Source organism: Salvia splendens, chromosome 12 (assembly GCF_004379255.2).
Source record: "Salvia splendens isolate huo1 chromosome 12, SspV2, whole genome shotgun sequence".
Classification (NCBI taxonomy): Eukaryota; Viridiplantae; Streptophyta; class Magnoliopsida; order Lamiales; family Lamiaceae; genus Salvia; species Salvia splendens.
The window spans coordinates 27,765,935-27,792,483 of record NC_056043.1 but is presented as its reverse complement, the minus strand read 5'-3'; the positions used below and the strand labels follow the sequence as shown (position 1 = coordinate 27,792,483).

The window sequence follows — 26,549 nt, the reverse complement described above, 5'->3', positions numbered from 1 at the left end:
TTGGTTGATTTGCCCGAAGGTGCTAAACCTTTATGATGCAAATGGGTCATTAAAAGAAAGTTTAAGGCCGATGGAACAGTTGATAAGTATAAAGCCCGATTAGTAGTAAAGGGTTTTAAACAAAAGGAAGGACATGACTTCTTCGATACATATTCACCTGTAACAAGGATTACATCTATTCGAGTGCTTCTCGCTATTGCTGCATTGCACAATCTTGAGATTCATCAAATGGATGTAAAAACTGCGTTTCTAAATGGTGAATTAGAATATGAAATATATATGGAGCAACCCGAAGGGTTTGTAGTACCTGGACAAGAGAAAAAGGTATGCAAGCTCGTAAAGTCCTTATATAGATTAAAACAAGCTCCATTGCAATGGCACTTGAAGTTTGATAATGTAATGTTATCAAACGGGTTTAAAATCAACGAGTGCGACAAATGTGTCTACATCAAGAGCACTAATAACGGTCATGTTATAGTGTGTCTATACGTTGATGATATGTTAATCTTGGGTAGCAACACTCAAGTAATTAACGATACAAAGGTCATGTTAAAGAGAAACTTTGACATGAAAGACATGGGTCTAGCCGATGTAATTCTTGGAATGAAGATTCTAAGGACGAATGATGGAATCATCTTAACACAATCACATTATGTTGAGAAGATATTGAATAAATTCAAAGCCTATGATGGGGCGCCGGTTAAGACTCCAATTGAACTCGACGTTCACTTGAGCAAAAACAAAGGCGAGCCCGTTGCACAAGAAGAGTATGCACGGGTCATCGAGTGCATTATGTATTTAACTAATTGCACTCGACCCGACATTGCTTGTGCCGTGAACAAGTTGAGTCGTTACACGAGCAATCCAAGCAAAGAGCATTGGAGAGCTCTTGTGAGGGTTTTGAGATATTTAAAACATACTCAAAATCTTGGGCTACACTTCTCGAGATACCCCCTGGTACTTGAAGGGTACTGTGATGCCAATTGGATATCCGATAATAGAGACTCACTTTCAACAAGTGGATACATCTTTACTATTGGGGGTGGCGATGTATCGTTGAAATCCACAAAACAGACATGTATAGCCCGATCAACAATGGAATCGGAGTTCATTGCCTTAGATAAGGCGGGTGAGGAAGCCGAGTGGCTTAAGAACTTCCTTGAAGATATTCCATGTTGGTCTAAGCCAGTGCCACCAGTGATAATCCACTGCAATAGCCAAGCGGCTATTGGAAGGGCAAACAATGGTTTCTATAACGGTAAGTCTCGACATATACGTCGACGACATAACACCGTGAGACATTTGATCACAACTGGCGTGATTACAATTGACTATGTGAAGTCAATAGATAATCTAGCGGATCCGCTAACCAAAGGGTTAAACTGTGATCAAATGAATAAGTTGCTAGAGGGAATGGGTTTGAAATCCACAAACTAAAGAATTATCATAGTGGTAACCCAACCATGATGACTGGAGATCCCAAGAACTTGGTTCAAAGGGACAACTAAGCTATGAGAGTTCATGAGAAACACTCAACTATATCTATACCCTAGAGAGCAATAGAGTGTTGGAGAACTTGCCTAGTGGTAAAGGCCAAGTCTATGACTTCTAATGGTTCTTAAGAATCTCAAAGAGATGGAGTTCTCAAAGAGACCAAGTATGGCAAGGTACTTGAGTAAGAGTCACCTATATAAGTGCGAAGTGTGGTCGCTTCATAAAACGCACTTATGAATCCAAAGTGGTGTCCAAGACCGCAATGGCCACAAAACGTGAGAACGGATGAGGTTGAGGTGTTTAAGCGTTAACACCATTGTCTCGGTGCACGCCGTGGGGGATTAGTTCAAAGCATCGCGCTACTAAGCCGCCTGTGTATCCGATGGTGCCGACTATGGAGGGTTCAAAGCCAACGACTACCTATCCTTATGCTTATATACCTCGTGAGGGTTGAGCTTGTGTCTGCATGCATATGCATTCGGCTATTTCCACTCATGTGGGGGATTGTAAAAAATCATGGATTAAAATATGCTCGGTCAATGGATTTTGACCAAATAATAAATGTGACGAGACATTTAATTTTGTGAAATTAAATGACATATCGTCGATCTACATTTTACGTAGATAAATGTAGTATATTCACTTTCTCAAATCCGATTTCCGGTGAGTGAGAAATAGTGGATTAAAGTTGGGCATAATTAGCTTTTAATTAAAGCTTGGAGTTGGAGCTTAGGGAATAATTAACTAGTGTTAATTATCCCACATTGGAGGATTAACACATCTTTTAATGTGTATAAATTAAGTGACTTTATGTTACTTAATAATTATAGTGGACCAAGATGGGTGAAAGAGCCCACACGCGCGCGCCGCCGCCGCCGTCTGCCCGAGCCCGAGCCCGTGGTCGTGGTCGCGGGCCTCGGGCTTCGGGCCCGGGCCCGAGCCCGATCCCGATTCCGATCCCGATCTCGATCTTGATCTTGGACTTGGACTTGGACTTGGATCTTGGATCTTGGCAATTGGTCTTTGGGCTTGGTGCTTGGCCCAAACTATTCTTTTTAGACCACCGCCGAGTCAGCAATCCAAGTGGCTTGACACGTCGTCAAGCGAGGCACAGTCACGGCTGCCACGTGAGAAATCCACACGCTCCACACGTGAATGGCACACTCCTGCCACACGTTTGTAACCGCCGTCGGTTACGAATTTGCCATGATGAGCCTTCATGGCTTGGTTGACCCTGCATGGTGGCTTGGCCTATAAATAGGCTAGCCATACCATTGCATTAGGACACATTCACAAGCATTACAGCATAAGCTCTCTCCCTCTCTGCATTGTCTTTCTGTCGAAGCTATGCCCTCTCCTCCATCCAGTTCGCCGGAGCTCTGCTGATTGCGGTGCTGCATCAATAGAGACGTAGCCGTTTTACCTTTGGGGACGACACGCCAAACCGAAGAGCACTACTGGGGCGTATCTCGTCTTGCGGGAAGAGGTCTCCTCGACTCGGCTTAAACATTATTCACGGTTACTGTTTCGTTTTTGCATTTGTAATCTCATTCTAGTTCAGTTTCCTCTTTTGTATTCCTTCTTTTGGGTTGTATTACGTCCGGCTTTTATCTCTTGTAATCCCCAGAAACCAACATCAAAGTCCAAGTTAATTTAGATAAGTAGACTTACAATCTTTAAAATACAAATCTAAACTTATTAACAAATATATCTTCAAGAACAGAGTTCAGTTCCTCTAGCCACCTACTACTTTCAATTAAATTACTATTTAGTTCAACTTCCAATTACCTCTACATTCAGATATGTGTACATAATTCCAAGCTCAAATTAATACTCCACCTAATTGTACACTAATCATCTATCTATTATCTATAGTCTTCGAACCTCAACATTTAGGAAAAAGTAGAAAGGAATCTTACTTCAAGTTTTAATTAAATTTTATCTTTCTTCTCAATTCCTAGTATTACCCATATTCACATAATCCCCATTTATTTAACTAATTTGAGTTCATATAATCTAATAAATGAAGCAAACTTCCCGAATTCGCACTCTCATTGTTTCATCCTAATCCTTTATTTCTAACTTTTATTTTCATTTATGTAGAGACTAATCACATAGTTAAACTAAATAGACAAGTAAACTAACAAAGATCCTCTAGACAGGGGAGTGCATCTTCAAACAGTCGTTGACTATTCATTTGTCTACTTATAAATCCTGAGCTTAGTAAGTGACATAATCATAAAGAGATAGAAATCTTATAAAATTCATGACGATCAACTTTGAGTACTTAGTTCTCGGAGACAAGCAGACATAGTCGACGATGGCCCAGTGTGTGGATGCCTACGACAGCAATTGCCGCAGAAATTATGCCAGAGTGATACTCGAGAACTATTTATTTCGTGTGAGGTGAGACCGACTCTCTCCTCCTCCCCTTCTCCTTCCTCTCTTTCACATTTCTCAATGTAGTCTCGTATGTGAGATATATATATATATATTTTCAATTTGCCGGAAAATTTGAGCTAAGAGCATCCACAACCGTGCTCTTGCCAGCAAACACGGTTGTGGGCCCGGCGCCACTATTCCTGCCTGCCTGCTCTCTGACAAGAGCACAACACCCACAGCTGTGCTCTTTCGCAAGGACGAGCACAATTCAATTTAAAATTCAATTAAACAAAAACATTTCCATAAAATTCATTAAAAAACTGAAATAACATTACAAATTACAAATAAATTTAAAAAGACATAATTAAAATCCTAAAAATTAAAAATTACATAATTAAAATCCTAAAATTAAAAAAACTATTACTCGTTGCCGAATTTTGCCCACATGTGTTTGATTAAGTCTTCTTGTAACTGAATGTGAGTTCGGGTATCGCGCATTGTGTGCCTTGTCTCGATCCTCTGGCCAACCGTCGTATGCGCACCTCGGCGTGGGGAGACCTCGCGGTTGAGCTTTCGGCTTCATCCTCGTAGTATTCTTGTTCTTCGCGCTCCGCTTCCGCCATAAGATGGGTGAAATCCATTTGAGGTTTTGAGTGAGGGATGAATGTGTTGATAGTTTGTATGAGAATTATGAATGAGATATGATTTGAAGTGATAAATGGATGATGAATGTGTCTATTTATAGATGATTTTGGGGAAAAAAAATAAAAAAAATCAGAAAAACGGGCAAAAAAAGGCCATATTTTTGTGCTTTGGAAAATATTTTTTTTTATCATTTTTTAAAATTAAATAACGAATTATAAATAAAAAAAAAATCAAAGGCAACGGCTATGCCGTTGTCCAATCGCGTGCCGCCACGTCGCCTGGCGAGCCTCGTCCTTGCCAGCGGCGTGTACGGATGCGGAGCCGGCGTCCACCGTTGTGCATGCACTAATTATGAAGATTATAGCTATGTGATTTGTATGGGCAAGGCTATCGAGTTCGTATAATGCTCTATTTATATATGTATATGTCATCAGTCATCATTTCATTTGAATGTTATGTTAATTCACATGCGTCTCCATGATTATTCACGTGCTTCTCCATTTTTCTAGATTATTGGCAAAATCATATTATGTAACTACTTTTTCTACTAAATATCAAATAATTGTATTTCACCTATTTTCATATTGAAATAGTAATATCGTCTAAGCCTATTTTTGGGCGTTACAAATCCTCATCTCTCTCAAGCAATCCTCTCTCCTCGTCAATAAGTTTCAGCATTGTAGAAGGAATTGGGTGATCTTCTATGATTTTGGATCAATCTTAGCCGGCCGGGATGGAGGGAGTACAAAATACGAGCAGAGAAGTGCTGATATAGCACCTTCCAATGAAATGGGTTCAGTAGTAGGAATTCATCACAAACAATAAAAAGGAAAATTTATTTAAAAAAAATAAAATAAGACACATGAGTAGATATCAAGGGGAAACAAAAGGTAAAGAGTATTATATATACATAAAATGCCTATAACACAAAAACAACTTAGACCACACAGACATCTAACCCAGATCCAAACAACCAAAGTATCATGAGATTCTCCTCATAAAAACAAACAATACTATCAAGAATTCTTATCGTCGTGGCACCACACTCCCACAGAAAATTTTTATTAAGCAATATGTATTTTGTGGCATCTTGGCAGCTTAGAAACAAAATTGCTGGTCAAATGTTGGTACTGTCTCCATCGTCATTAACCTTTTTCCCGGAGAACTTTCAACCTTATTGCAACTCGAAGGTAGGCAAGACTCCATCAGTAACCAGATCCAACGGTTGAAGACTGTTCTTCAGTGCCCGCAGCTCCATCAGACAGGAGCTTCTCGGATTTGACCTCTGCCAGGGGAAGCTTTATCTTGGGGGAGAGCCTCTTCGCTTCTTCGGTTGAGTATATATATATCTTCTTTACCATGGTGCAAAATTCACTAAAAATCATGACAAAGTATTAGCATTTGTGGTACGTATGTCCGGAAAACAGGCAAACCTTTGTAATGCAAACCAAAGTTACACAAACACAAGTGAGAAACAAAAGGCATTTGGAGAAGCATGAACATGATCACAATGAATGATGTGTTTGCAAAATTTGAGAAGATAAAACGATGCAAATAACACAAACCTAGCTTGAACGGGAATAAGTCAACTATGTAATCTCTTACATGATCTCTTCCATAGAGAATGATTAGGCAAGTTAAGACCATTGCAATGTTGAAAGAACGGGAATAAGTCAACTATGTAATCTCTTACATGATCTCTTCCATAGAGAATGATTAGGCAAGTTAAGACCATTGCAATGTTGAAATAAACCCTAGCAGCAGTATAAGTGGCCCATAATATGATAAGCCATACTAACAATCAGAACATATTGATTAGGGAGGTCATATGACAACTTAGAAGTAAATTTAGACGTGTAAGAGATTTAGTAAACAATATTTGAAAAGAAAGGTGAGAGAATCAAGTAAATTCGACTCAACTGCCATGGGTCATCTCCAACCATCATCATGTCATCCTCATCATCAGTGTAGACAACTTGCCATTTCTTGGTTGAACCAGAGAGCTCCCCTATAATTTCAAACATCTCTTCGAATTTCTTGAGCAGATCCTCATAGCAATCAAACCTAGTAAGGTCCACTGCTCTGCCAACAGCAATTCCTTGCATGTGAACCTAAGTAATTCATTATCATGCATCATTCAAAAATCCAGTATTCTAAGTTCTAATCAAACAAAATAAAGTGCAGTCTGCTCCTCAAAATTTAATCATAAATATTTCTTAAAGGACGCCTACTATGCAAGTATTTGTTAATCTGTCATAAGTTCTAGTCTAACAACAACAGATGAAGCATTCTAGACTGTAATTACAACACCACCATATCCAACACAAAATATTAGTAATCATTTCGCAGAACCATAGCTAAACAAGAAGGCGCAGAAGAGCATAATCAGAAAGAGATCCAAGATATGCTACTTTCAGTTGGACAAATATCCAATAAGGATCCTAGAGGAATTTCAAAAAGATAGGAAAACCTGACTAGCAGCCCAAACCAGCCCAGCCCCAAAACTCTATATTCTGGTTTAGAACAAAACTAATATTGAACATTTCAGTTTAATCTCATTGTTTATTAACAAGTAAGGCAGTACATGTAATGTAAGAATTACCTTTGTGCAGCTGCGGATTTGCCTGTTGTGTGCATCATGAGGGGATCTAAGGCATGACTTATCAGGATCACAACTGGCCGAGGGAGCATGAGATGGGTTACGGTCTGATGGTTCTGAATGTTGATCATAATCAGCATACAGAGGAACATGAGAATCCTCAATAGCTGTTTCAGATTGAATGGCTGGTGATGTAGCTTCAATAGAAGAATGGTCAAGCAACTCGATTCCAAACAGCCTGCAGCCATTTGCCTGCCTTTTTTCACTGGGGGGAGTAAATGACTCTGCAGCAGTTTCTACTTGATTAGGCTGGTATACAGACTTGCTAGAGACCGGTACCAAGTTCTTACTAAAATTGATTCCACTAATTTTGGTTCCATCGCTGATCTTTGGCAATTGAAACGTGTCTTGACCACGTGATGGATCACTACAGGCAAATGCTGACGGGGAGTCAACTGGTGACTTCCAGATACCTATTGAGATTTATGTGATTTGTTAAAAAGCCAATTGCAAAATGTATTATTGATTATCATCATCATTAGATATATGTATATATAGGGATGTATTATATTAGAGAGAGAGAGAGAGAGTACACAGTGGAGATGGATCTTGCGCTGGCGAAGGCAAAACAAGTGGTCGTGCCCGTTTATTCCTTTGTTGAGTCTGTGGGTTTGGAGGAATTGCTGCAACTAGGGGTTCTATTTCCCATGCTGAAACTCTATCTGGACGTACTATGGCCGAAGGTTCATCCCATTGGACCTGGACATGTAAAAGTAATCAGAAAGATTAAATGTTTATTGCCATCCAAATACAGAACTTAGCCATCAGCCAACATTTTACTTATAATCATATAGCAAATGCAGGACAAGAGTAAAACACCATGCCATCTTTGTAGAAACTATTTAATCAAGGGTCAAGATGAGCAAAGCATGGACCTCCCAACAAGCTACATTGAACGCTAATAGTACCTTCAGAGATCTCCACTCAGAATCTGGCCATCGAGAAGTAGCATTGTTATTTCCAACGCCAACGATAGTCCCACTGAACCTGCATTAACATGAAAGAATGGGTGTTGCAATCAAACTACACATTACTCATGACAAGTTCATCAGTAGTAATATTACCTTCTTTCAGATACCTCTTCACCTTCAAATCTCATCTTAAATCTCATCCCTACTGACAGCTTGAGATTTTGAGCTTCCAGATACTTGTTAACACTTACTATAAATTCAGATCGACTAGTCCTGATCACAAATAGTTGCAAATTCATAAAGTAATTATTGAAAGAAACCAGTGGAAAGAAAAGAATGGCAAGTGCTGAAACAGTCAAACGTAACATCTTGGGTATCTGACCAAGCCAATGATAATGAGAAGGAGCATGTCATATGAAAAATCTATAGTCCTTTCCTACTGTACATTGAAAAAAAAATGTTTCGAGGTTAAGCATTATAGCTCCATTAGGGGTAGAAAATGGAACATGCTGTTTTACCATGAGATCATTTCATTTATCATCATTTTTAGTGTAGTCTTAAAATTTAGAGCAACATTAAACATACTAAGGCACACACCAATTAACCTTAGTTTATGACAGGGCGAACTACTGTTATTCGCTCCTTGCAAAACATCAAAATAAAAAGAAAAGATCTAATAACCTTGGTTTATAAAAGACTGAAAATAAGGTTCCAGTTGAGATGGCATGTGAGGCAGTTGCAAGAACCCCAAGATGCATGCTGTGACTTGATATAACAGAAGATGGCATGTTGTTTGCTTGTCTCATAAGCCTGCGTACACCTACTCGGAGATCCCCATTTTCCCCTCTGCCAAAATATAAAAAGAGAGATTATTACTTTTATCTGATGATAACATGAAAAGAAACATCAGCATAAATTAATATAGAAGTACCTTAGGAAGATAAAAGCATCTCCAGCAACCAGTTTTTTTGCACTGACAAACACACTCCAGCCAGTAGTCAATAAGTGACGCCGTGGTTGACCTGAGAATAACATCCGTCCACATTATTGTGGACGACAGCTGGTTTAAGCACTATAGTGACGGGATTTTCTAGTTCATCCCAATGCAAGACAAATAATAATTCATATAGCAGGTTTCCCAGTGTAGATGTCTTTTGTCTAAAATGTGTGCATAAACAACAGACAAACTTCGGTGTGCAACAAGTCACAAACAGATAATATAGGAGCACCCATTCTGATCAAATCTTCTCAAATAATACATGGAGTACAACTTTTTTTCTGGCATTCTGTTAAGAGTTAAGGCCGCCGATCCTATGCGAGCACGAGATATGCTCAACGAATTGGCACGCAACGTACTCACACACCAACTGTTTGGTAAATTGCCACAATGAAATAACAAGAACCTTTGGGAATTGAACTCTCGGCTTTATTGAAAGAAACTGAATAGCAAAACAAGAAAGGAAAATTTTCCGCAGAGGCCTAATCCTCACGAAGGAGGCCCACGAGAAAAACTCGTCCAATAAACTGATCTCTCCAAGATGATTTTATCGTTGTGGAGACTTATATTTATAGGCTTACAAGTGAGAAAATATAGCAACAAATCTAATCCTAATTTAAATAGTAACGTAATCCTAATAATAATAAATCCTAACAAACTTAATTTAAATAATAATAATAAATCCTAACTAAACTTAACTAAGTATGCATATCCTACGATATGTATATATGTATCACATTCACATCACATCTTAAATTTAATTACTTAGTTTTAAAAGGATATTTTCTGAACTTAGTGGACTATCTCATCATTTAAAGTCACACCATTATGAGTACAGACAACTATGTAACTATCCTGCACAATAAAAATTTCAGTTGCTAGTTTAACACTGGGCCAAGCTAATGCCAAGTCACTACAGGTGGAAATGATTATAACCTCGGAATATGTGACGGAAATGCCATTCATTCCCATGAAGATCAGAAGCCACCAACTCCTGCCACGGTGGTTGTTGAGACATATCCTGCAATTTACCATCCCATGAGTAGACAGATAGAGACAAGGAGGTTCGGCATTTAAACATCCATATATTCTCTTCTTACCAGTGGGGGCAGACAATCATCGGCATGCCTTCTTAACACCGAGAATCCACCATGGGTACTGGTATCAGAAGCAGTGAGAGTCTTACAAAATGAATGAACAGTGCTCTTTTCAGGCTCTGGTAGAGGAGGATCAGGACTTGTGACTGGACTTTGCTGATACACCAGAGTACCAAATACCACGACTTAGTGTCAATGTTTGAAATGCTATACAAGCAGTGGCTAGAATAAATTGACTAGCCTTTCATGCTAAGACTAAAGAAAGATAAACCAATTTTCAATTATTCCCCTTTTCTAACATAGACTCAAAACAAGGTCAAACCTTTGAAACCAAATCTTTTTTGCTCATAGGTCTGAGAGTCTATCTGCTAATTATTAGCACAAGCTAACAACTCACATATCTTCACTTAGCATAAAAAGATATGAAAATCCTCCAGCAAGCAAAACTCTTCCTAGCATTAATTTTTACAAACTAAGAACTTAAATCCAGATATATTGTGCTAATTCAAACATATCTGTCTAATTCCCAACCCAAACCAGAACTACAAGAATTGCCACTCCAAATCCAAAAGAGGAGCAATTCTTGAAGGAAAGTTAGGAAACAAAAGAAGTAACTTTGTGAAAAGGCATCAGTGTTTACATCGTGTTCGGGAAGAAGCGTTATTTGAGCATACACCTCATCTGTGTCTGGTTCAGCCTGAAATTAAATAAATAAGTTACTAAAAGTAGACATGTGGGATGTGGCAGAAAAAAAAGGCTATCTGGCACACAGAGCAGCCTATATGAAGTCCAGTTGCTCGAACATCAAATTAATAAGAATTTTACCCGAAGTTGAACATTCATCACTTTGCAAAGGATTTTACTGGGTAAGTTGAACGAAGGAAGTTGCTGATCCAATCCCTGATGTGTAGATGCTTCGAGCTAGAAGAAAGGCAAAAAAAAGTATTTAGGAATAATGATTGGCAACTCAGTTGATAGATTCTGAAGAAAACAACATCGCACTCCACAGAATATATTAGATAATGGTGAAGGGCTAAACCAGAACCTGTTCCATGTGACCTTGCGGAAAGTAATAAACTCGATCATTTTCACGAGGAACGCCGATAAGTGGTCCAGCACAGGCGTGCCAAAGTTCTTTATACAAAGCTTCATTCGGAGACCCTGAAAATAAAAAACAAAAGAAATGAGAAAGACAAAATGGTGCAATCACTGAACTTAAAACATAAATTAGCAAACTGTTATGGCTACATTTCTTATCAGTGAGACTGGAAATATTGTCTTTAATCACCAGTGACTTATGGGTGACTTATGGCTATTAAATCCAGAGTCCCCCCCCCCCCCCCCAAACGCAATAGTCAATATAACATCACTGTTTCTTGTCAGATATCATCAATTCACCGTAATATTCTACTTTCAAGTAATACAAAGGTGAAGCTCTAGCTACCAAGGTGAATATTTCATGCTAGTACAACATCACAATGAATTCAATGATGAATAAATATCAGTTTCACACCAATCTATCATATAAAAACAATCAAGTAATTACAGATTATCCGGCAGGTTGGAAGACAAGCGAGTTAATAAGGAACTATATGATGGAAAGGGATAACCCTCTTGTGGCGTGAGAACTATTGCGAAACACTGAAACCACCCACTAGAAACATTAATTTCACAATAAGTACATTGTTTCATGATCAAAAAATCATACCTGTGGGTGGGATCCCTCCAGCTAACTGATTCGCGGCAAGGTGTGCCATTATAAAACAAACGCAAAACTCAATGTAACGCCAATATCCAAGTCTGTGATTCCTCTAGTTTGCTATTGTCGACGTCGCATGCACTGAATAACATGAGTATATTACTTGCAGAAAATGGAAGATATACCTCTATTGCTGAGAAGATATAAATGAAGTGCCATATATTTCTATTGCTGGGGAGATATAAATGGGTAGAGTATCAACTCATACCCAAATAAGCAAGCCCTTAGTTAAGCCTCAAGCCTCACACTTTTGGTGTGAGATGAGGCAAAAAAGTTTGTCTACACCACATCTTATCAAATGCAAATCACATAGATGGTGTGACCCTTCAACAGGATGCAACAGCTTGTCTTTTTATCCTTAAGTTCTGGATAATGTTATCGGCAAAGCACAATCAGATACTTTTTCTCAATGCTTTTGAAAGATATCATTACTTCATCGACTATCACACTAGAGCATAGCAGATAATCAATAAAAGTAACTTCTTAAATCAAGATGAAATCAAATATAATTCTAAGCCAACAGCACTCGGAAGGAGCAAGACCGTGACTGAATTTGGTCATAAACTCATTCATTGACTCTGCTCAACATCTTAACAATAAAAGTATATTCTTCGTATCTAATTAAATGATGACAGGCTTATATCAAGAAAAACAGTAAAACTCATCTCATTTCACACTCAACCAAGTCAAATTCGACGGCTAACTAAACTGACCATGAAGGAACTCTCAGAACAAACGCAAAACCCTCCTAGAAGAGATCCAACCAGTTATTAAGCCTGTTTCACACCAGGGCAACTCAATATTCCTGCAAGTCTACCACATCCAAGCACGTGCTCAATATTTCCCATTTAATTTTAGCATGTATATGTCGTATAGACAATTGGACAGACACGATCAAATCCGAATTAGAGAAAAATCCTAGATCAAAAATAGAATAGAACAACATACCAAATCAGACGCGGCTTTTTCGGAATTTGATGCGCACCGAAACCCTATGAAAATCAGCAGTTGCCATATTTATCCTGCAATCATGACCACGGTCCACGGGCTTCTCCTTCACTAAACTTGAATAAGCAGCTCACAAGCTAAATCCAGCTCCGGATTATCAGTGTCTTATTGAATATAGTATTATTGATTTTTCCTATAAAATAAAATAAAATAAAATGAACCCCAGAGAGACAGAAGAGAGAGAAGGGGGATGTTGGGGAGGATGGACTTTGCTTGGTTGAAGCCGACAGTGCTGGTTTATTTTCTCTCTCTAAAACTGTTATCTTATATAGTGAAATATGTATATAATGTGTATGCATAGATGTGTGTGTATATAATCACGTATGTCAAATTAATAAATGAAGCATTACCGGTTAAGTACGCATATTTAGATTACCTAGTTATTAGTAACAGACAAAAACTGTATCACAAATCACATACTACTATGTGTTTATTTACACGTTTCAACAGTAGCTGGATTTCTTTTAAATACTACTGCTGAATATGAATTGTTAACACGGGCAGCTTTATATTTAAAAAATTATCTTTTATCTTCAAAAAAATGTGTGATTCTGTTAGTTTTTAATTTAAAGTCTAATTGTATGTTCTAAGCTTATATTCTTTTTCATAATTTGATTATTTAGGAGTGAGAAGTTGAAAAGCAAAAATATAGTACTATCACTCTTAAACAAAGAGATTGTGTTTTAAAAGGTAATAAAATATCCCAGAAATTGCAAGATTTGCTTTTTACGTGATATTCTCGCAGTTTCTAGGTTCATATGTGCTACTACTTCGCACAATTTTGGTAAAATGATCATAATTTTATCTATAAAACTCCGATTGAGACTTGTGAAATACTTACAAATTATTTAGAAGATTGAGACAATATTTATGTTGAAAATCTGATTACAATTAAAAATATTACTATTTCATTTAAAATTTATCAAAATAACCAATTCATAGAAAATAAATCATATCATATCCACTCAAATCAAATGAAGTCTGGCCTAAAAACGTGTGAAATACTTATGGATCAACATATTACCGTCTTACAATTTTAGTTTTATAGTTTCTCATACTCAGCATTGATTATAATTTTAACAATCAACACAATTATCGACCAATTAATCAGCTATGTCGGATATATTTGTTAAATTGGTTCCAAGATCATAATTTTGCATTTTATCCCATTCCTTTGTTGTTAAAACATACTATATTCGATTTACTTAGCAACTAAATTTAATGTAGGGCTGGCAATTTTTGACCAGACACGATAATCCGATACGAATCCGCACGAAAATAATGAATTTGGGTCAAACCTTAATTGCTTCGTGTCCTTATTGGGTTCGGGTTGGATACGGATAACCCATTAAGAAGTAATATTATTATTTTTATTATTTTTTAAAAAAATAATGCTTTAGTTTTAGTTATTTAATTTATTGTAAATCGAGTTTAAATCATGGAAAATTTATTTTTATCATGTAAATCAAGGTTAAAATTAGATTTAATCGTGTCGTATCAACCCATATTATATCGTGTCATTAACGGGTTTGGGTTCGGATTTGCAGTTTCCTTAACAGGCCGGGTTCGGATTAGGCCTTATTGGATTGAGTCGTTATCAGAGTGACCAATAACGACCCAATCCGCATGATTTGTCACCCCTAATTTAATGAGATTCTTTAGAAATGAACAAATTTATTTATAAAAAATTACATTTCATATTAAATTAGTACTCCGTGTAAATTAAATCATGAATCCAATGAATCGGAGAGAAAATATCATCTACTAGTCTACTACCGAGCCTCATTCATCGAATCATGAAGTCACCTATCCGCTCCGCACATCAAGATCTTGCAATTTCAACGAACTTGATCTCAATGGGAGTTTCCATCAATTCTCAACAAATGGTAACCCTCGCGTCTCTCTACAAGAAATGACGCGATGTTGTCGATTAAAAATCACTAAAACATTATATGTTAAAATATTATGATGTTGAATATTCATATAAAACAAATACTAGTAATACATATCAAATCATATATAGTAATCCCTACTTATAATTTGTTAAAATTTAAAAGCAATGAAGCTCATGAATAATTGATGTTACACCATATGTTTTTGAGATAAAGGTAATCTAATACTCCTCGTATCCCTTAAAAATTGAAATTCTTTTTTTTTGGGCAGTCCCCTAAAAATATAAACTTTCTTTATTAGAAAATGTCTCTCTCTAATAACTAATAAGGTGGAAATTATTTTCAATTAACACACTTTTTTTTCTATTTCTCTTATTTGACCAATTATACATTAAAATTCATGTTATTTTAAACTTTTTTATTTGTAGGGGATGAAGGGAGTATTACTATGTTTTTAGGCTACCTAAGTACTCCTACAAATTTAAGTACGTTGAATTCATATCAAATTGACGATTATCGTAAGCGATTTTTAGGCATATAAAATTTTAACTAGTTGATACTCCTATTTTTGTAGTTGAGGTTGACCATCTGTTGTGGATCGACAGACAACTTTTAGTTGATGCTGAGTTTATTGAAATCGTGAGTTTTTTCCTATACGAATGCAACTCTTAATGAATGAGGTCCGATTTTAAATGACATTTTATTCACACTTCATTCCTTTTTCAAATTCATAATTTAATGGAATAATGTAGTAGTATATAATTTATTAATTATAATTTGTTTATGTCATAAAGCTAATTAATTTTATTTGTCAAGTTCATACAATATGTTGCTAAACCCAAAAATAAAAAAAATAAAAATAAAAGCAAAATTCTAATGTTAAAGACCAACTTAATAAAAACTATAATTTGGTCAAAACTGAGTTGATCATTAAAATATAATGAATTTATCACTTGGCTAAAATAGGTCAATTGACTCAATTCTTGAAGATTAAGAACAATTAAATATAATATTTTAATCAAATTAAAACAAGCATATGTATATATATATAAAAAAAACGTTTTTAGCCTTAAAAATGTTCACCAAATATTGCAAAAACAAATAAAACAACCATTGTACTCCATATAATAAAAAATGGATCTTGTTCCCCAAATATTGACAATATCTTGTTCCCGAATTTGAGGTTTCGCCATTTCAAATTTGAAGCCGAATTTGAGACGTTAGACGTTTGGTTTTCGCCATTTCAAAGTTGAAGCTAAATTTGAGACGTTTGGTTTTCGCCATTTCAAATAGTACTCTCCTTTCGTTCAATTTAGAAACGAAGAAGAGAATTGGAGAAGATGATTCTCAGAAGTTCAGAACGCCGCAGCCGAGGAAGAGGAGGGCAGAATCTCCGCCGCAGGAAGGCAATAACGCCAACAACAATACGCCTCCGAGTCCCACTTCTGCGAGGACTTACTTGCCGGTGCCGGAATATTCGCATGACCACTCGATTCCAGTAACCTCCGTTTATTTTACCCAAACTTCTTATATTGTTCGGATCATATTGGTGTATTTTGATGATACTTTTGTTCCGTTGTGCTTCTAATAATCGGTCATTCATTTTCCTGGATCAAATTTAGTGTGTTATCCCGCAGAAAAGTGGTTTATGTTGCCCAATCCATCAACACATCGTATTTAATATAACCTCATTTAGGAAATTTACTACTATAAGTTTTGAAAGTTTCCCAATCTCGTCAATATTAGTGTTTAAGTTGATTAATACTAGCATACTTGAGTGCCGGTCTATTTGTTTTTGTGATCTGATTGATGTCTTTGTTCTGAAAATTTGATTGCGTTCATTTTGGCTGACTAGACTCGGTCTTGCAGGTGAAATCCGAAATTTTCGATGCTCTAAGCAGTGCAGAAAAACTAGCACATGATATCAATCTAAATTTCAAACTCTCAATGAGGGTTTTGAAAAATCTGGTAAGATTGTAGTATGCGCTTATGGTGTAATCTAGACTTTAAAGCACTTATACGAATTCCTGGATTTTTAGATCAGTTTTTTCCGGTTCTTCCCAATATGATAATGAGCTATGATTCCAATTCAACAAATCCCTTTATATCATCTACCACAGGGAAGCTACCTTCAGTCACAGTATTTTTTGCACCTCTTCTTATTAATTCTGAAAATAATGCAATCTTCTTTGTTTCTGATGACGCAGAATTTAAAAATTCAACTAATCGGTGGTTCCTCTTCATTGTTGCAGGAATTTCACCATTAAGTAAATAGAGTGATTATTAAGTAGCTGATTTGCAAGTAGATTTGTCCAAAAAAAAATATTCAGATACCTCTGCATCTCTGCAAATGTTGGAAAAGTCCAATTCCTTGTTTTTGTCCTTGTCATTTGTTATGTGCATGTCTTCATTGCTCATTACTATTACTTTATTAGTCGAATTATTTATCCACACTTGTGATTCGCTGATCACAAGCTTCTGCATCTCTGCATGCTATGAAGGATTTTCTATATTATGGTAGGTGTGGGTTAGGAACGGGTAAAATGAAAAAGAAGGAATATGGGGGCTTTATTTTTAATTGTTCTGTGGTGATTTATGTAACATGCTTATATTTAAATTTAATACTTGAAAAACTAGATTGTAGCAAGTCATATTAATAAAATCTTATTCTGACTGATAAGTTTAATAAATGAGCTCTTATTTGTTATAAATAACATATATGCTCATCATCATGTAAAGGGTATTTATATCATGATGACTGAGTTAATCTCAAATTGTAGTTTTCTTATCTTTGTACTTATGCATATAGACATGCATACATTATATGAATCTATGTTTCTTCCCAAAATTTTATTATAATGTTTCTGAAGTTGTTAACAGGGGTTACGATCACAACTCCCAATCTATAGAAAATAAATAAATGGTGAAGATGTTGATGGGGTGCCGAAGTAACTCACGCCATACTTTCAGCAAAAGTGTTTAACTTCAATTACTTTAACTTTGATGATCCAAAGGATCCAGAATGATAAAGTACCTTACCATATTTATTTTTTGTTACTTGCAGATGATTCCATAGTTATTTTTAATATCACAGCTTCATACCATGAACCCGGATCCAAATTAAAAAAAAAACCTACGCTTTTGAAAATGTCTACCAGAAATGTTTCCAAATATATCATCTTTCAAATGTGCCGTGCCTTTCTCTAAATGTTTCTGTACGGAATGTTGGTCATGTTTCATTTTCTTGGTGAAGTGCTTGGAATGATATGTTATACCCTGAGATTCTTTCTAGGACTAGCAGTTGATTACTTGAAGACTTTTAATTTGTTCTCCTCCCAGCGAGCTTAGAGAAGCTCCACTTTTACATGCCTAACTATTGCACGATGGAAATGCTTGTCTCCTCACACTCACATTGCTCTTTCTTGCAAGCTGTTTTGTTCCTCCACAAGCTCAACACATGCAGCATTTTTAATAATTTTTTTGAAATGACAATCCAATATAGTCTTTCAATCTCGTATTTTTCTTCTGGAAAAGTGAACATTTTATTAATTATAATATCTTTACAGCATCTGTCTATATCCATTTCCAAGTAGATAAATCGTGACTGTAAGTCTGTAACTCACCAATTCGTATGTACCTGTTAAGATGTCGCATCTTTTTGCTTGTTTCTCTCACAATTTCTGTAGATCCATATTATGGCTTGATTGCATCACCAAAAATAAATTTGGCTTCTTACAGAATCAGAGAGAAAGAAACTCGTAGAGAAAATTTTCAACACCTAACAGGAACTAGCTGCTGCTAGAGGATGTGAACATATATTACAGGAGCAACTAAGGAAGGAGGTCGATGTTTCTCAAAAACATCTAAGGAAACAACTACGGGTCTTTCATGAGCTTGAGGTATATTAGTAGTTAAGCATTAACCATTTGCAGGGCCTAAATTTTATTTTGATCTTATAAAATTGGTTTCTTATCATGTATTGTCTTGCTGGTTTTGCAAATGATTTTATGTCTACCACATAGAAATTATGCTGTATGTTTTAGGTCAACCACATAGAAATTATGCTGTATGTATTGGGACCTGAATTTAAGTTAAAATTGTCTAAAAGATTGATAGTTGTGTAGTGTTTGAGAAGGGCTCCCACTTCATAGTTTCAAACCTTAGATACTGAAAGTGAAAACCATTATTTTGCTCTTCTGTTGTACTCCCTCTAAGCTCTAACCCCAAACAATTGCCCTATTGAATGCGGCTAGGGTTTTAATGAAAGTGATTGGTGTATTGCGGGTGGAGAAAAGGTCTAACCTTTAAGTAATGGAAAACTTCTCTCTTTCTGGGCATCAAGTTTGAAACTGACCTCATTTGCTAACTTTATCTTTTGTCAGAAAATTTTTGAGCCAAAAAAAAAACTAAAAGAAAAAATAACTAAAAGTTTAGAAGAATAATTTTTCTTAATGTTGGTTTTGAAGGAACATCTTTGCCAAATTTTATTGTGATTTTCCTTTTGAGGTTGCTTTCCGATTGCTATTTTGTTTAGTATTTTGTTTAAGCACGTGTAAATACCTACACTTTGTTTTCCTGGTCGTGTTTTTTGTTCATTGTTATTTCATGCTTGGTTTGTATTTCAGAATGAGATGGGTCTGCGCAAAAATGCTGAGTCGTCAGCGTCCAAAGTTGAAGAAAGAGCACACGTATTAGAGAAGCTAAATACCCTATCAGAAAGCATAAATAAAGAAAATGGCTGTCTTCAAAATGAGCTTGTTCAAATGAGAAGTGATACCAAAAGTTGTTTGTTTCTAGAATAAGTGCTGATGTAAGTACTCCAGTTACGTTATTTATAGGAAGGTAGACATTGATATTTTATTGTTTTAATAATCATCACCATTTTGTTTAGCTTAAAAGAATTGAATGCAGAGCTAAAAATGCAGAGAAAGAGTCTGAATTACTGAAAGTGCTCTTAGAAGGACTTGAAGAGCAACTGGATAAGGTGACTATTTCACTGTTTCACTTATATGGGGTTTGTGAACTAGTTATAGGAGAAAAGAAAAAAAAGTGTATTCATAACTAGGGAGTAGGGAGTAGTCCATATAAGGGAGTAAAAAATAGGGTTACAGCTACAATTATATCTATTCCTAAAATAGCAACAGGTAAATAAGGAAATCCTTAATACAAAATATATTCTACAACAATCCCCCTCGAGCTAGAGTATATCTATCGATCGATCATGTCTAGCTTGATACAAAGTTTTGAGAAGCATTCCCAAAATCTCACCCAACGGTTTAGTTGTCTTATGAAACACTAGGTTATTTGCAATATAGGTTGCGGCTTGATTATCACAACACATAGGTAAAGGTTCATTAAAAGTGAGCCCTAGTTCCTCAAGCATATTCTTTACCCCAATCATCTCAATAGTAGTACGAGGCAAATCTTTATTCCTGGCCTTGGGAAAAGATCTAGCAATTGTGGTGTTTCTTGCTCCACCAAGTCACTAGTTTCCTCCCAAATAAGGACTATTAGAAATGAGCCACTCACCCTCTTAAAAAGCCTCATTTTTAATATAATATTAGAGTTGAGAAATTACTAGTTTCATTATCCCAGTGAACATATAATTGTTGATGATTACATTCTCTATCCTCCGGGAAAAAATCAACTAGCTTGTGAGCTCGTATTAGCCTAGTCTAGATAAGGAACCTCACCACTTCCCCACATTTTCTTCTTCTACAAGCCTTGTAGATAATACCCAAGACATGCACGATAGAAGGTCCAGAAGAAAATAAGTTTTGATACAATTGATTTATGATTGTAAATCATTTGGTAAAAGCAATGAGGGCAAGGCACATTGAACTTCAAGATAATGTCAATGACGATTAATGCATGACCAATGATGTCCAACAAGAAGAGGTGCTATGCATTTCCCAAAGAACCAAATTCCAATGGTGCGAACAATGACGAGTATATTGCAAATACTAGTATAACATACTCTAATATCTTGTACCACTAGCTATGGTCGATGAACCAAACGTTTTCCAACTCTTTTATCCAAACTCGACTACGTACCCTGATTGGTTTGCAAGTTATTATTATTATGATCTTCGTCCATTTTGCACCAATCAATTTCTTTGTAATTCCACTTTCTCCGGCACAAAATTTCGAGAAATTGATTGGTGCAAAATGGACAGAGCAAATTGATAATTCATTCCAAACCAATTAGGTAGGAAGTTGAGTTTAGAGAACGAGTTAAAAAAGTGTGGTTCATCGACTCTATAGCTGTTGGTACATGATATTGGAGTATGTTATTATACTAGTATTTGCAACAGACGTTACTAGTCACACTATTGGAGTTTGGTTTCTTTAGGGGACAGCATGAGACCCTCTTCTTGTTAGACATTATTGTCCATGCTTTATTCTTTCTCGACATTATCTGGAAGTTCATTGTGCCTTATCCCCGTAGCTTTACTAAATGATTTACGATCATAAGCTAATTGTGCTAAGGTAGGAAAAATCTTATTTTCTACCCGACCTTATATCTTAAGTGCTTTGGGTATTATCTACAAGGTTTGTAGAAGAAGAAAATAAGGAGAAGTGGTGACCTTCTGGACTAGGCTGATACGGGCTAGTGGCGACCAGGCTGGTAGATTTTTCCCGGAGGGCGAAGATGAAACTAGTAATTGCTCAGCTTTAATACCATATTAGAAATGAGACATTTTAAGGGGGTGAGTGACCCATTTCTTCATGGTATTATAGCGGGCCCAAGTCGCTGCTGATCTCTTTGTCTGCACGTGTGGAAGTCAGATGTGCATTCCGGCCCTACACGTGCGGGAGTATGTTAAAAACCCTAATTCTTGTCCCACATCAACTTGTTAATGATCTCGTCTTATCTATATATTCTTGGATAATCCTCCTGAGTTATAAAGCCTTTTAAGTGGATGAGTGACCCATTTCTACAAGGGGAATATCAAAAAGTAGACTTCTTGCCATTTTTTTATTTAGCAGAATCAACGTCAAATATCCTTGAATCTCTAGATGATCAATTTTTAAATTACAACCTTTTTTCCATGTAACTCAACACTTGGAATTGGGACTGAGACCATATTAGAGGAAGAACCTGGTTACAATGCCAATCAGGTCCACAACCTCAGATACGAACTACCACCACCATAAGAATTTTGTCCTCGAGCAGAGTTTGTGCACTTGGCAATACTATTTTAGCTCATGAAGTTGTATACTTATATTTCCTTTTCTTAAGATTACTTCCATGTATCATAACTTAGCTTCATTCAGTCTTGGTGCTGTTCATGCACCTTATGTTATCATTTATCTAGGTTTCTTCTGTTAGCACATTGTGAAATATTAAAAAAAGGTTTTGATTTTTCTCTCGGGTATGCTGATGTTCTGAAAGCATGTCCAAATGCCAGACTGTGTTAGCTTGGAATTAGAAATCACCTGAAGGACTACAGTAATCATATTTCTAGCTCAATAATGTACTTGACTGGTTGGCACAAATTTAAGACAAGTAACTGATGCATTTATTGCTTTTGTTTGATTATAACTTCTTTGCTTACTAGAATTATTAGTAGCCTTGTTTTATTATTTATGTTTTGCTCATTAGTAATTAATCTTAAATAAAAAGCTATTTAACTAAGGAATCATATGAACTGGTAATTTAATTCTTTTGCTTTGTTTTGAATGATAATTTTGTTAAAAGTAAGTAACAATGAGTATATTAATAAAACACCTAGGACTACGAAGATCTAAAACATAGAAGCAGGTGACTGATATCATGCTTCCTCGCAATGGTTGCTCCTAGCATCAGTCATCAGATGACTCCTCATGCCACTCCACATGGCTATGATGCCATAACTTATTCTATGATTTTTAAGCTTGATTCATCCTTTTATTTGTGGGAAATATGTTGGATTAACTGACATGCTTCATATGCTTTTAATCTCTTGGAACAATTCAGTTCCATTAATTAATTTTCTGAATTTCCATGATATTGTTATCATATCAATGTACTTTAGATCGTGATGGATGATCACCTGCGGCCAGACGGAATGCCAGTCAGGCGATTTACTCTGCACTCGATCTATGCATTGAGTGATGATGAGAAGCTCCAATTTGAATATGAATCTGGGAACACACATATTTTTTTTGTCAATTCAATTTATAACTTCAGTAGATGGCTGATGGAGGTTGTGATGCCACATTAATAAATATTAAAACTAGTTTAGCAAAATTTATAATGGACTTCCCTAGCAACCACTTGATGTTCAGAGATTATTGCATATATGTTTATCTCAACTCGTAAAAGTAGCCCTGTATTTCCACATATAGATAGAACTCTCAGGTTGTTGCTCCAATACCAATTCTAACTCTCTGGGTTTATGAGGGTAGGGAGTGCCTGGGATTTCCACTAGCAAACTACTTTAAACTTATCCTAATTTCTCCAGTATGGTCAATGTATGTTGCTAGATGAATTGATTCTTCGAGTATGTTAGTTCTAAAATTACTGATACAGTTTGCAGTCATTTCAAACTGAAGCATGGTAGAGTAATTATCAGATTTTATGATTGTTCAAAACAAATGCTGGGTGACCATTATTGTTTTGACTCATCTTTAGTTATAGGTCATCCATCTGAAGATATTTCATCTTTGCCATTTTATCTTTCATGATTATATGACAAAACTGGTCTTTGGACTGAAGTGCTTCCTGATTAGAACGAATCAATTCAAATTTCTTTTGGTCCTGTGACTTTTGTGACTCTCCAATGAACAATTCTTCTTAAATGACGTGTTTTATAGGTTGATATATTTAATCGGAAGATGAATTCAGTTTCTGCCTTCACAGCGTATCTGACTGTGGAATCTTTCAATAAGCTTACACTGCCATGAAATGCTTTTCACTTCTCTTTGTCTGTGATTATTTCCTATACTGTAAATATTTGGCTCTTGCTGGGATAAATTAAGCTGTACAATTTTCTTTTACTTCTCTTCAATTGAATGTGGTGTCAAATATTTTGTTCTCTTATGACATTTATCATTTGATCATCCACTTGATATGAGATGAGTTCTAGGTATAGGTTAGAACTCAAACTGAACCTCTCATTCTACTCAATTATGTCTTATATTTTCTCAAAAGAAGGAACTCAAACTGAACATCTTATTCCACTCAGTTATTTCCTGTAGCTTAAAATGCTTTATGTTAAAAGTAAGATAAACTCCTTTATTTCAGTTCTTATTAGGTTAGAGTAGGTGTGAATAGCCTGATCCAATTTTTTATAGTGACATAGTAGTGATAGGGGTAGAGTGAAATGGAATAAAGGAAATGCTCAGGTGAAGGTGGAAAGGGTGATAAAAGCAGAAGTGGAATCTGTGTGCTTACAGCTTTAGTTTCAAAGCTTGAGTTGATTCTGAGATAATTGTGTTTTAACTGAAAATGAGAGCATGCCTTTGACAATAGGTTATTCATAAATTATAGTCCGAATTTATCTTTAAAGTATGAGTTTAGAAACACTACAAACATAGCTTGTATTTTATGTTTGTTTTTCATCTAATTGCTATAGTTACAATTTTTTTTGTACTTAAGAGGGTTTTTGTTGATCAAGTGTGTAGCTAAAGTCGGTTGAAAATTTTGAAATATAAGTATTGACAAAATGTAGGTGAAGGGCACTAGTATTGAGAGAGATGGTTCAACTCTAAGCATGTTAGCAAATGGGCATGGAATTCAAGCCACAAATTGTAATGGAAGAGAGAGGTATGAGCGTTGGTTGAATTTAAGGCCCTACTTTGTAAAGCATGAAGCAGTGGAAACATAAAGCCATTAGAGAAGGTCCTATGTTTGCGCACACTTGGAATAACATTGGGTTCTTTGAAATATGATAATCTATTCCATTCCATTCCATTCCATTCCATTCCAATTAGAATTCAAAATAGTTATAAAATTGAGCATCTTCCTACACTACACACATTGCATGCACAATTTTTACTGAACAAATGATTTGGAATTGAATTATAATTCAATTATATAGAATTATAATTCCAATTCCGTTGTACCAAACGAACCCTTATCTTAATTGTGCAATTTGAATTTTAAACATTGTACATGTCAAGGTTTGACTCTTGGAACAGACCTTATCTTTTTTCAGACAAATGAATAGAAATTTTAAGATTGCATCACAGCCGATTCGAACTAAAACTTTTGGCCTCGACATTAATCACTCTATTACGAAGCTAATTCACACATTGAAATGAACCTTATCTTTGAGGAGTATAAGATAAAGATGGTTGGCGACGAAATATTGAGAGAGAGAGAGATTTGGTAGTAATACACGTACACTGAACCTAGACGGCAGTGGCATGGCGAAAAACACTCTATTAGTGCTGGATGAAAATAGGTCAAAGTATCCCACCCCACTTCTTCTAATAGCCATCTATGTTGATTTCTTATTTGGGTTACAAATAAAAAATCTAGTAAACTATGACTTAATAGAATAGGGATGTAATGAATTGTAATCTAAAATTAAGATTAAATTTTAACCATTAGATTAGGAGATCTAGTGGTTGGTATAATGTCAAGTGGATTATATTTTAAATTTAAATAATTATGAAATAAAATTAAAGAGTATTAATATCAATTTTCTTTTATTAAGATTATCCCAAAATTTTAAATTTACGTAACTCTCTCAATTTAAATTATTTTTTCGCAAAAAATATATCAAATTAAAGGTAATTTTATAAGGATTGTAACGAGATTTCAATTGCATATATTCCGACGACGTTCGGATGATGAAATTTGATAATTTTTATTTCCGTTTTCGTATATGTTGATAAGCAAATTTTTTATCAACAAATACATCAAAAAATTTCAATATAATGCATGCAAAATCTCAATAAAACTGTGTTGATATTTTTTTGTACTCGTGTTGAAATACTTATATCATTGTGCTGATATTTGTAATACACTATGTTGATATAAAAAAAGCACGAAAAATATGACATGATAACAGAATGATGATCTTACCCCTTTGTTGATATTTTATCTACTATTTATTGAAATTCGTAAAGTTTAATCTCATCCACTCATTTTAAAATCTAAGGGTCTACATTCTTATTCACTTTAATCTAAACTTTTATATTAGTATTAATTTTAAGTAATAACTTTTTTGTAAAAATACAAAATTTTAGGGTCGTTTTTGTTAACATTCAAATCTTGCATAACAAAATACGAGATTATGATTTAGTGAAATATTTGCAACTATCATTTCATTTTCAACCAATTGAATATAAAAAGGATACTTATTTTGATCAGTGGATGTGAGTGTCGTATCTAGTGTCCATATTAATATACACGTATATATAGTCTTGCATCACGTTGAATTACATTATAATTGTAATAAAATATTTGAAATGTCGTATAATTTAAGGTAATTATGTATTTGTCGCCTCCTTTCATAATTGGCCTACTTGGACTATGGAGAAAGTTATACAATGTTCGTAATCTTGATAATTGTTCAAGCCATTAGTTATTCTTTAGTTAGCCTATATTGAAGTATTATTTAATGATTTAACTATTAGAATGAGTAATCCAAACTCAATCCAAATTTTTTCTTTTCAAGAGCATCGGCATCGCCATCTCGATGTAGGCTCGGACTCGTCTCGGCGAGACGAGCCAGCATCGAGAAAGCGATGCAGCCCTCCCGTCGCGTCGC

At 35.6% G+C, this 26,549-nt stretch overlaps 1 protein-coding gene and 1 long non-coding RNA gene across 10 annotated transcripts; one reads left to right on the top strand and one right to left on the bottom strand.

Moving 5' to 3' along the window:
• Positions 1–5,329: 5,329 nt before the first annotated feature.
• On the bottom strand, positions 5,330–13,208 carry LOC121758774 (auxin response factor 1-like). 3 transcript variants are annotated; one of them, XM_042154168.1, is made up of 16 exons: positions 12,893–13,208; positions 12,658–12,757; positions 11,894–12,025; positions 11,231–11,346; positions 11,011–11,106; positions 10,826–10,882; positions 10,189–10,341; positions 10,025–10,109; positions 9,023–9,113; positions 8,773–8,937; positions 8,245–8,364; positions 8,089–8,167; positions 7,714–7,879; positions 7,124–7,593; positions 6,442–6,632; positions 5,330–5,895 (listed from the first exon to the last, which is right to left on the bottom strand). In XM_042154168.1, exons 3-16 carry the CDS (start codon positions 11,940–11,942, stop codon positions 5,727–5,729), a joined length of 2,007 nt encoding a protein of 668 aa, XP_042010102.1. In that variant the 5' UTR covers positions 11,943–12,025; positions 12,658–12,757; positions 12,893–13,208; the 3' UTR covers positions 5,330–5,726. The 3 variants fall into 3 exon arrangements, with proteins under 3 accessions (XP_042010102.1, XP_042010103.1, XP_042010101.1); XM_042154169.1 differs by lacking the exon at positions 12,658–12,757 and having other exon boundaries at positions 12,930–13,208; XM_042154167.1 differs by lacking the exon at positions 12,658–12,757 and having other exon boundaries at positions 12,893–13,207.
• A 2,771-nt stretch (positions 13,209–15,979) lies between these two features.
• LOC121758383 lies at positions 15,980–24,676 on the top strand. Of its 7 annotated transcripts, XR_006041438.1 has the most exons (7): positions 15,980–16,342; positions 16,714–16,812; positions 16,884–17,874; positions 18,583–18,743; positions 19,470–19,654; positions 19,756–19,828; positions 24,501–24,676. It is a non-coding gene; the product is annotated as an uncharacterized LOC121758383 (long non-coding RNA). The 7 variants fall into 7 exon arrangements; XR_006041439.1 differs by having other exon boundaries at positions 17,097–18,743; XR_006041436.1 differs by having other exon boundaries at positions 16,889–18,743.
• The last annotated feature ends 1,873 nt before the right edge of the window (positions 24,677–26,549 follow it).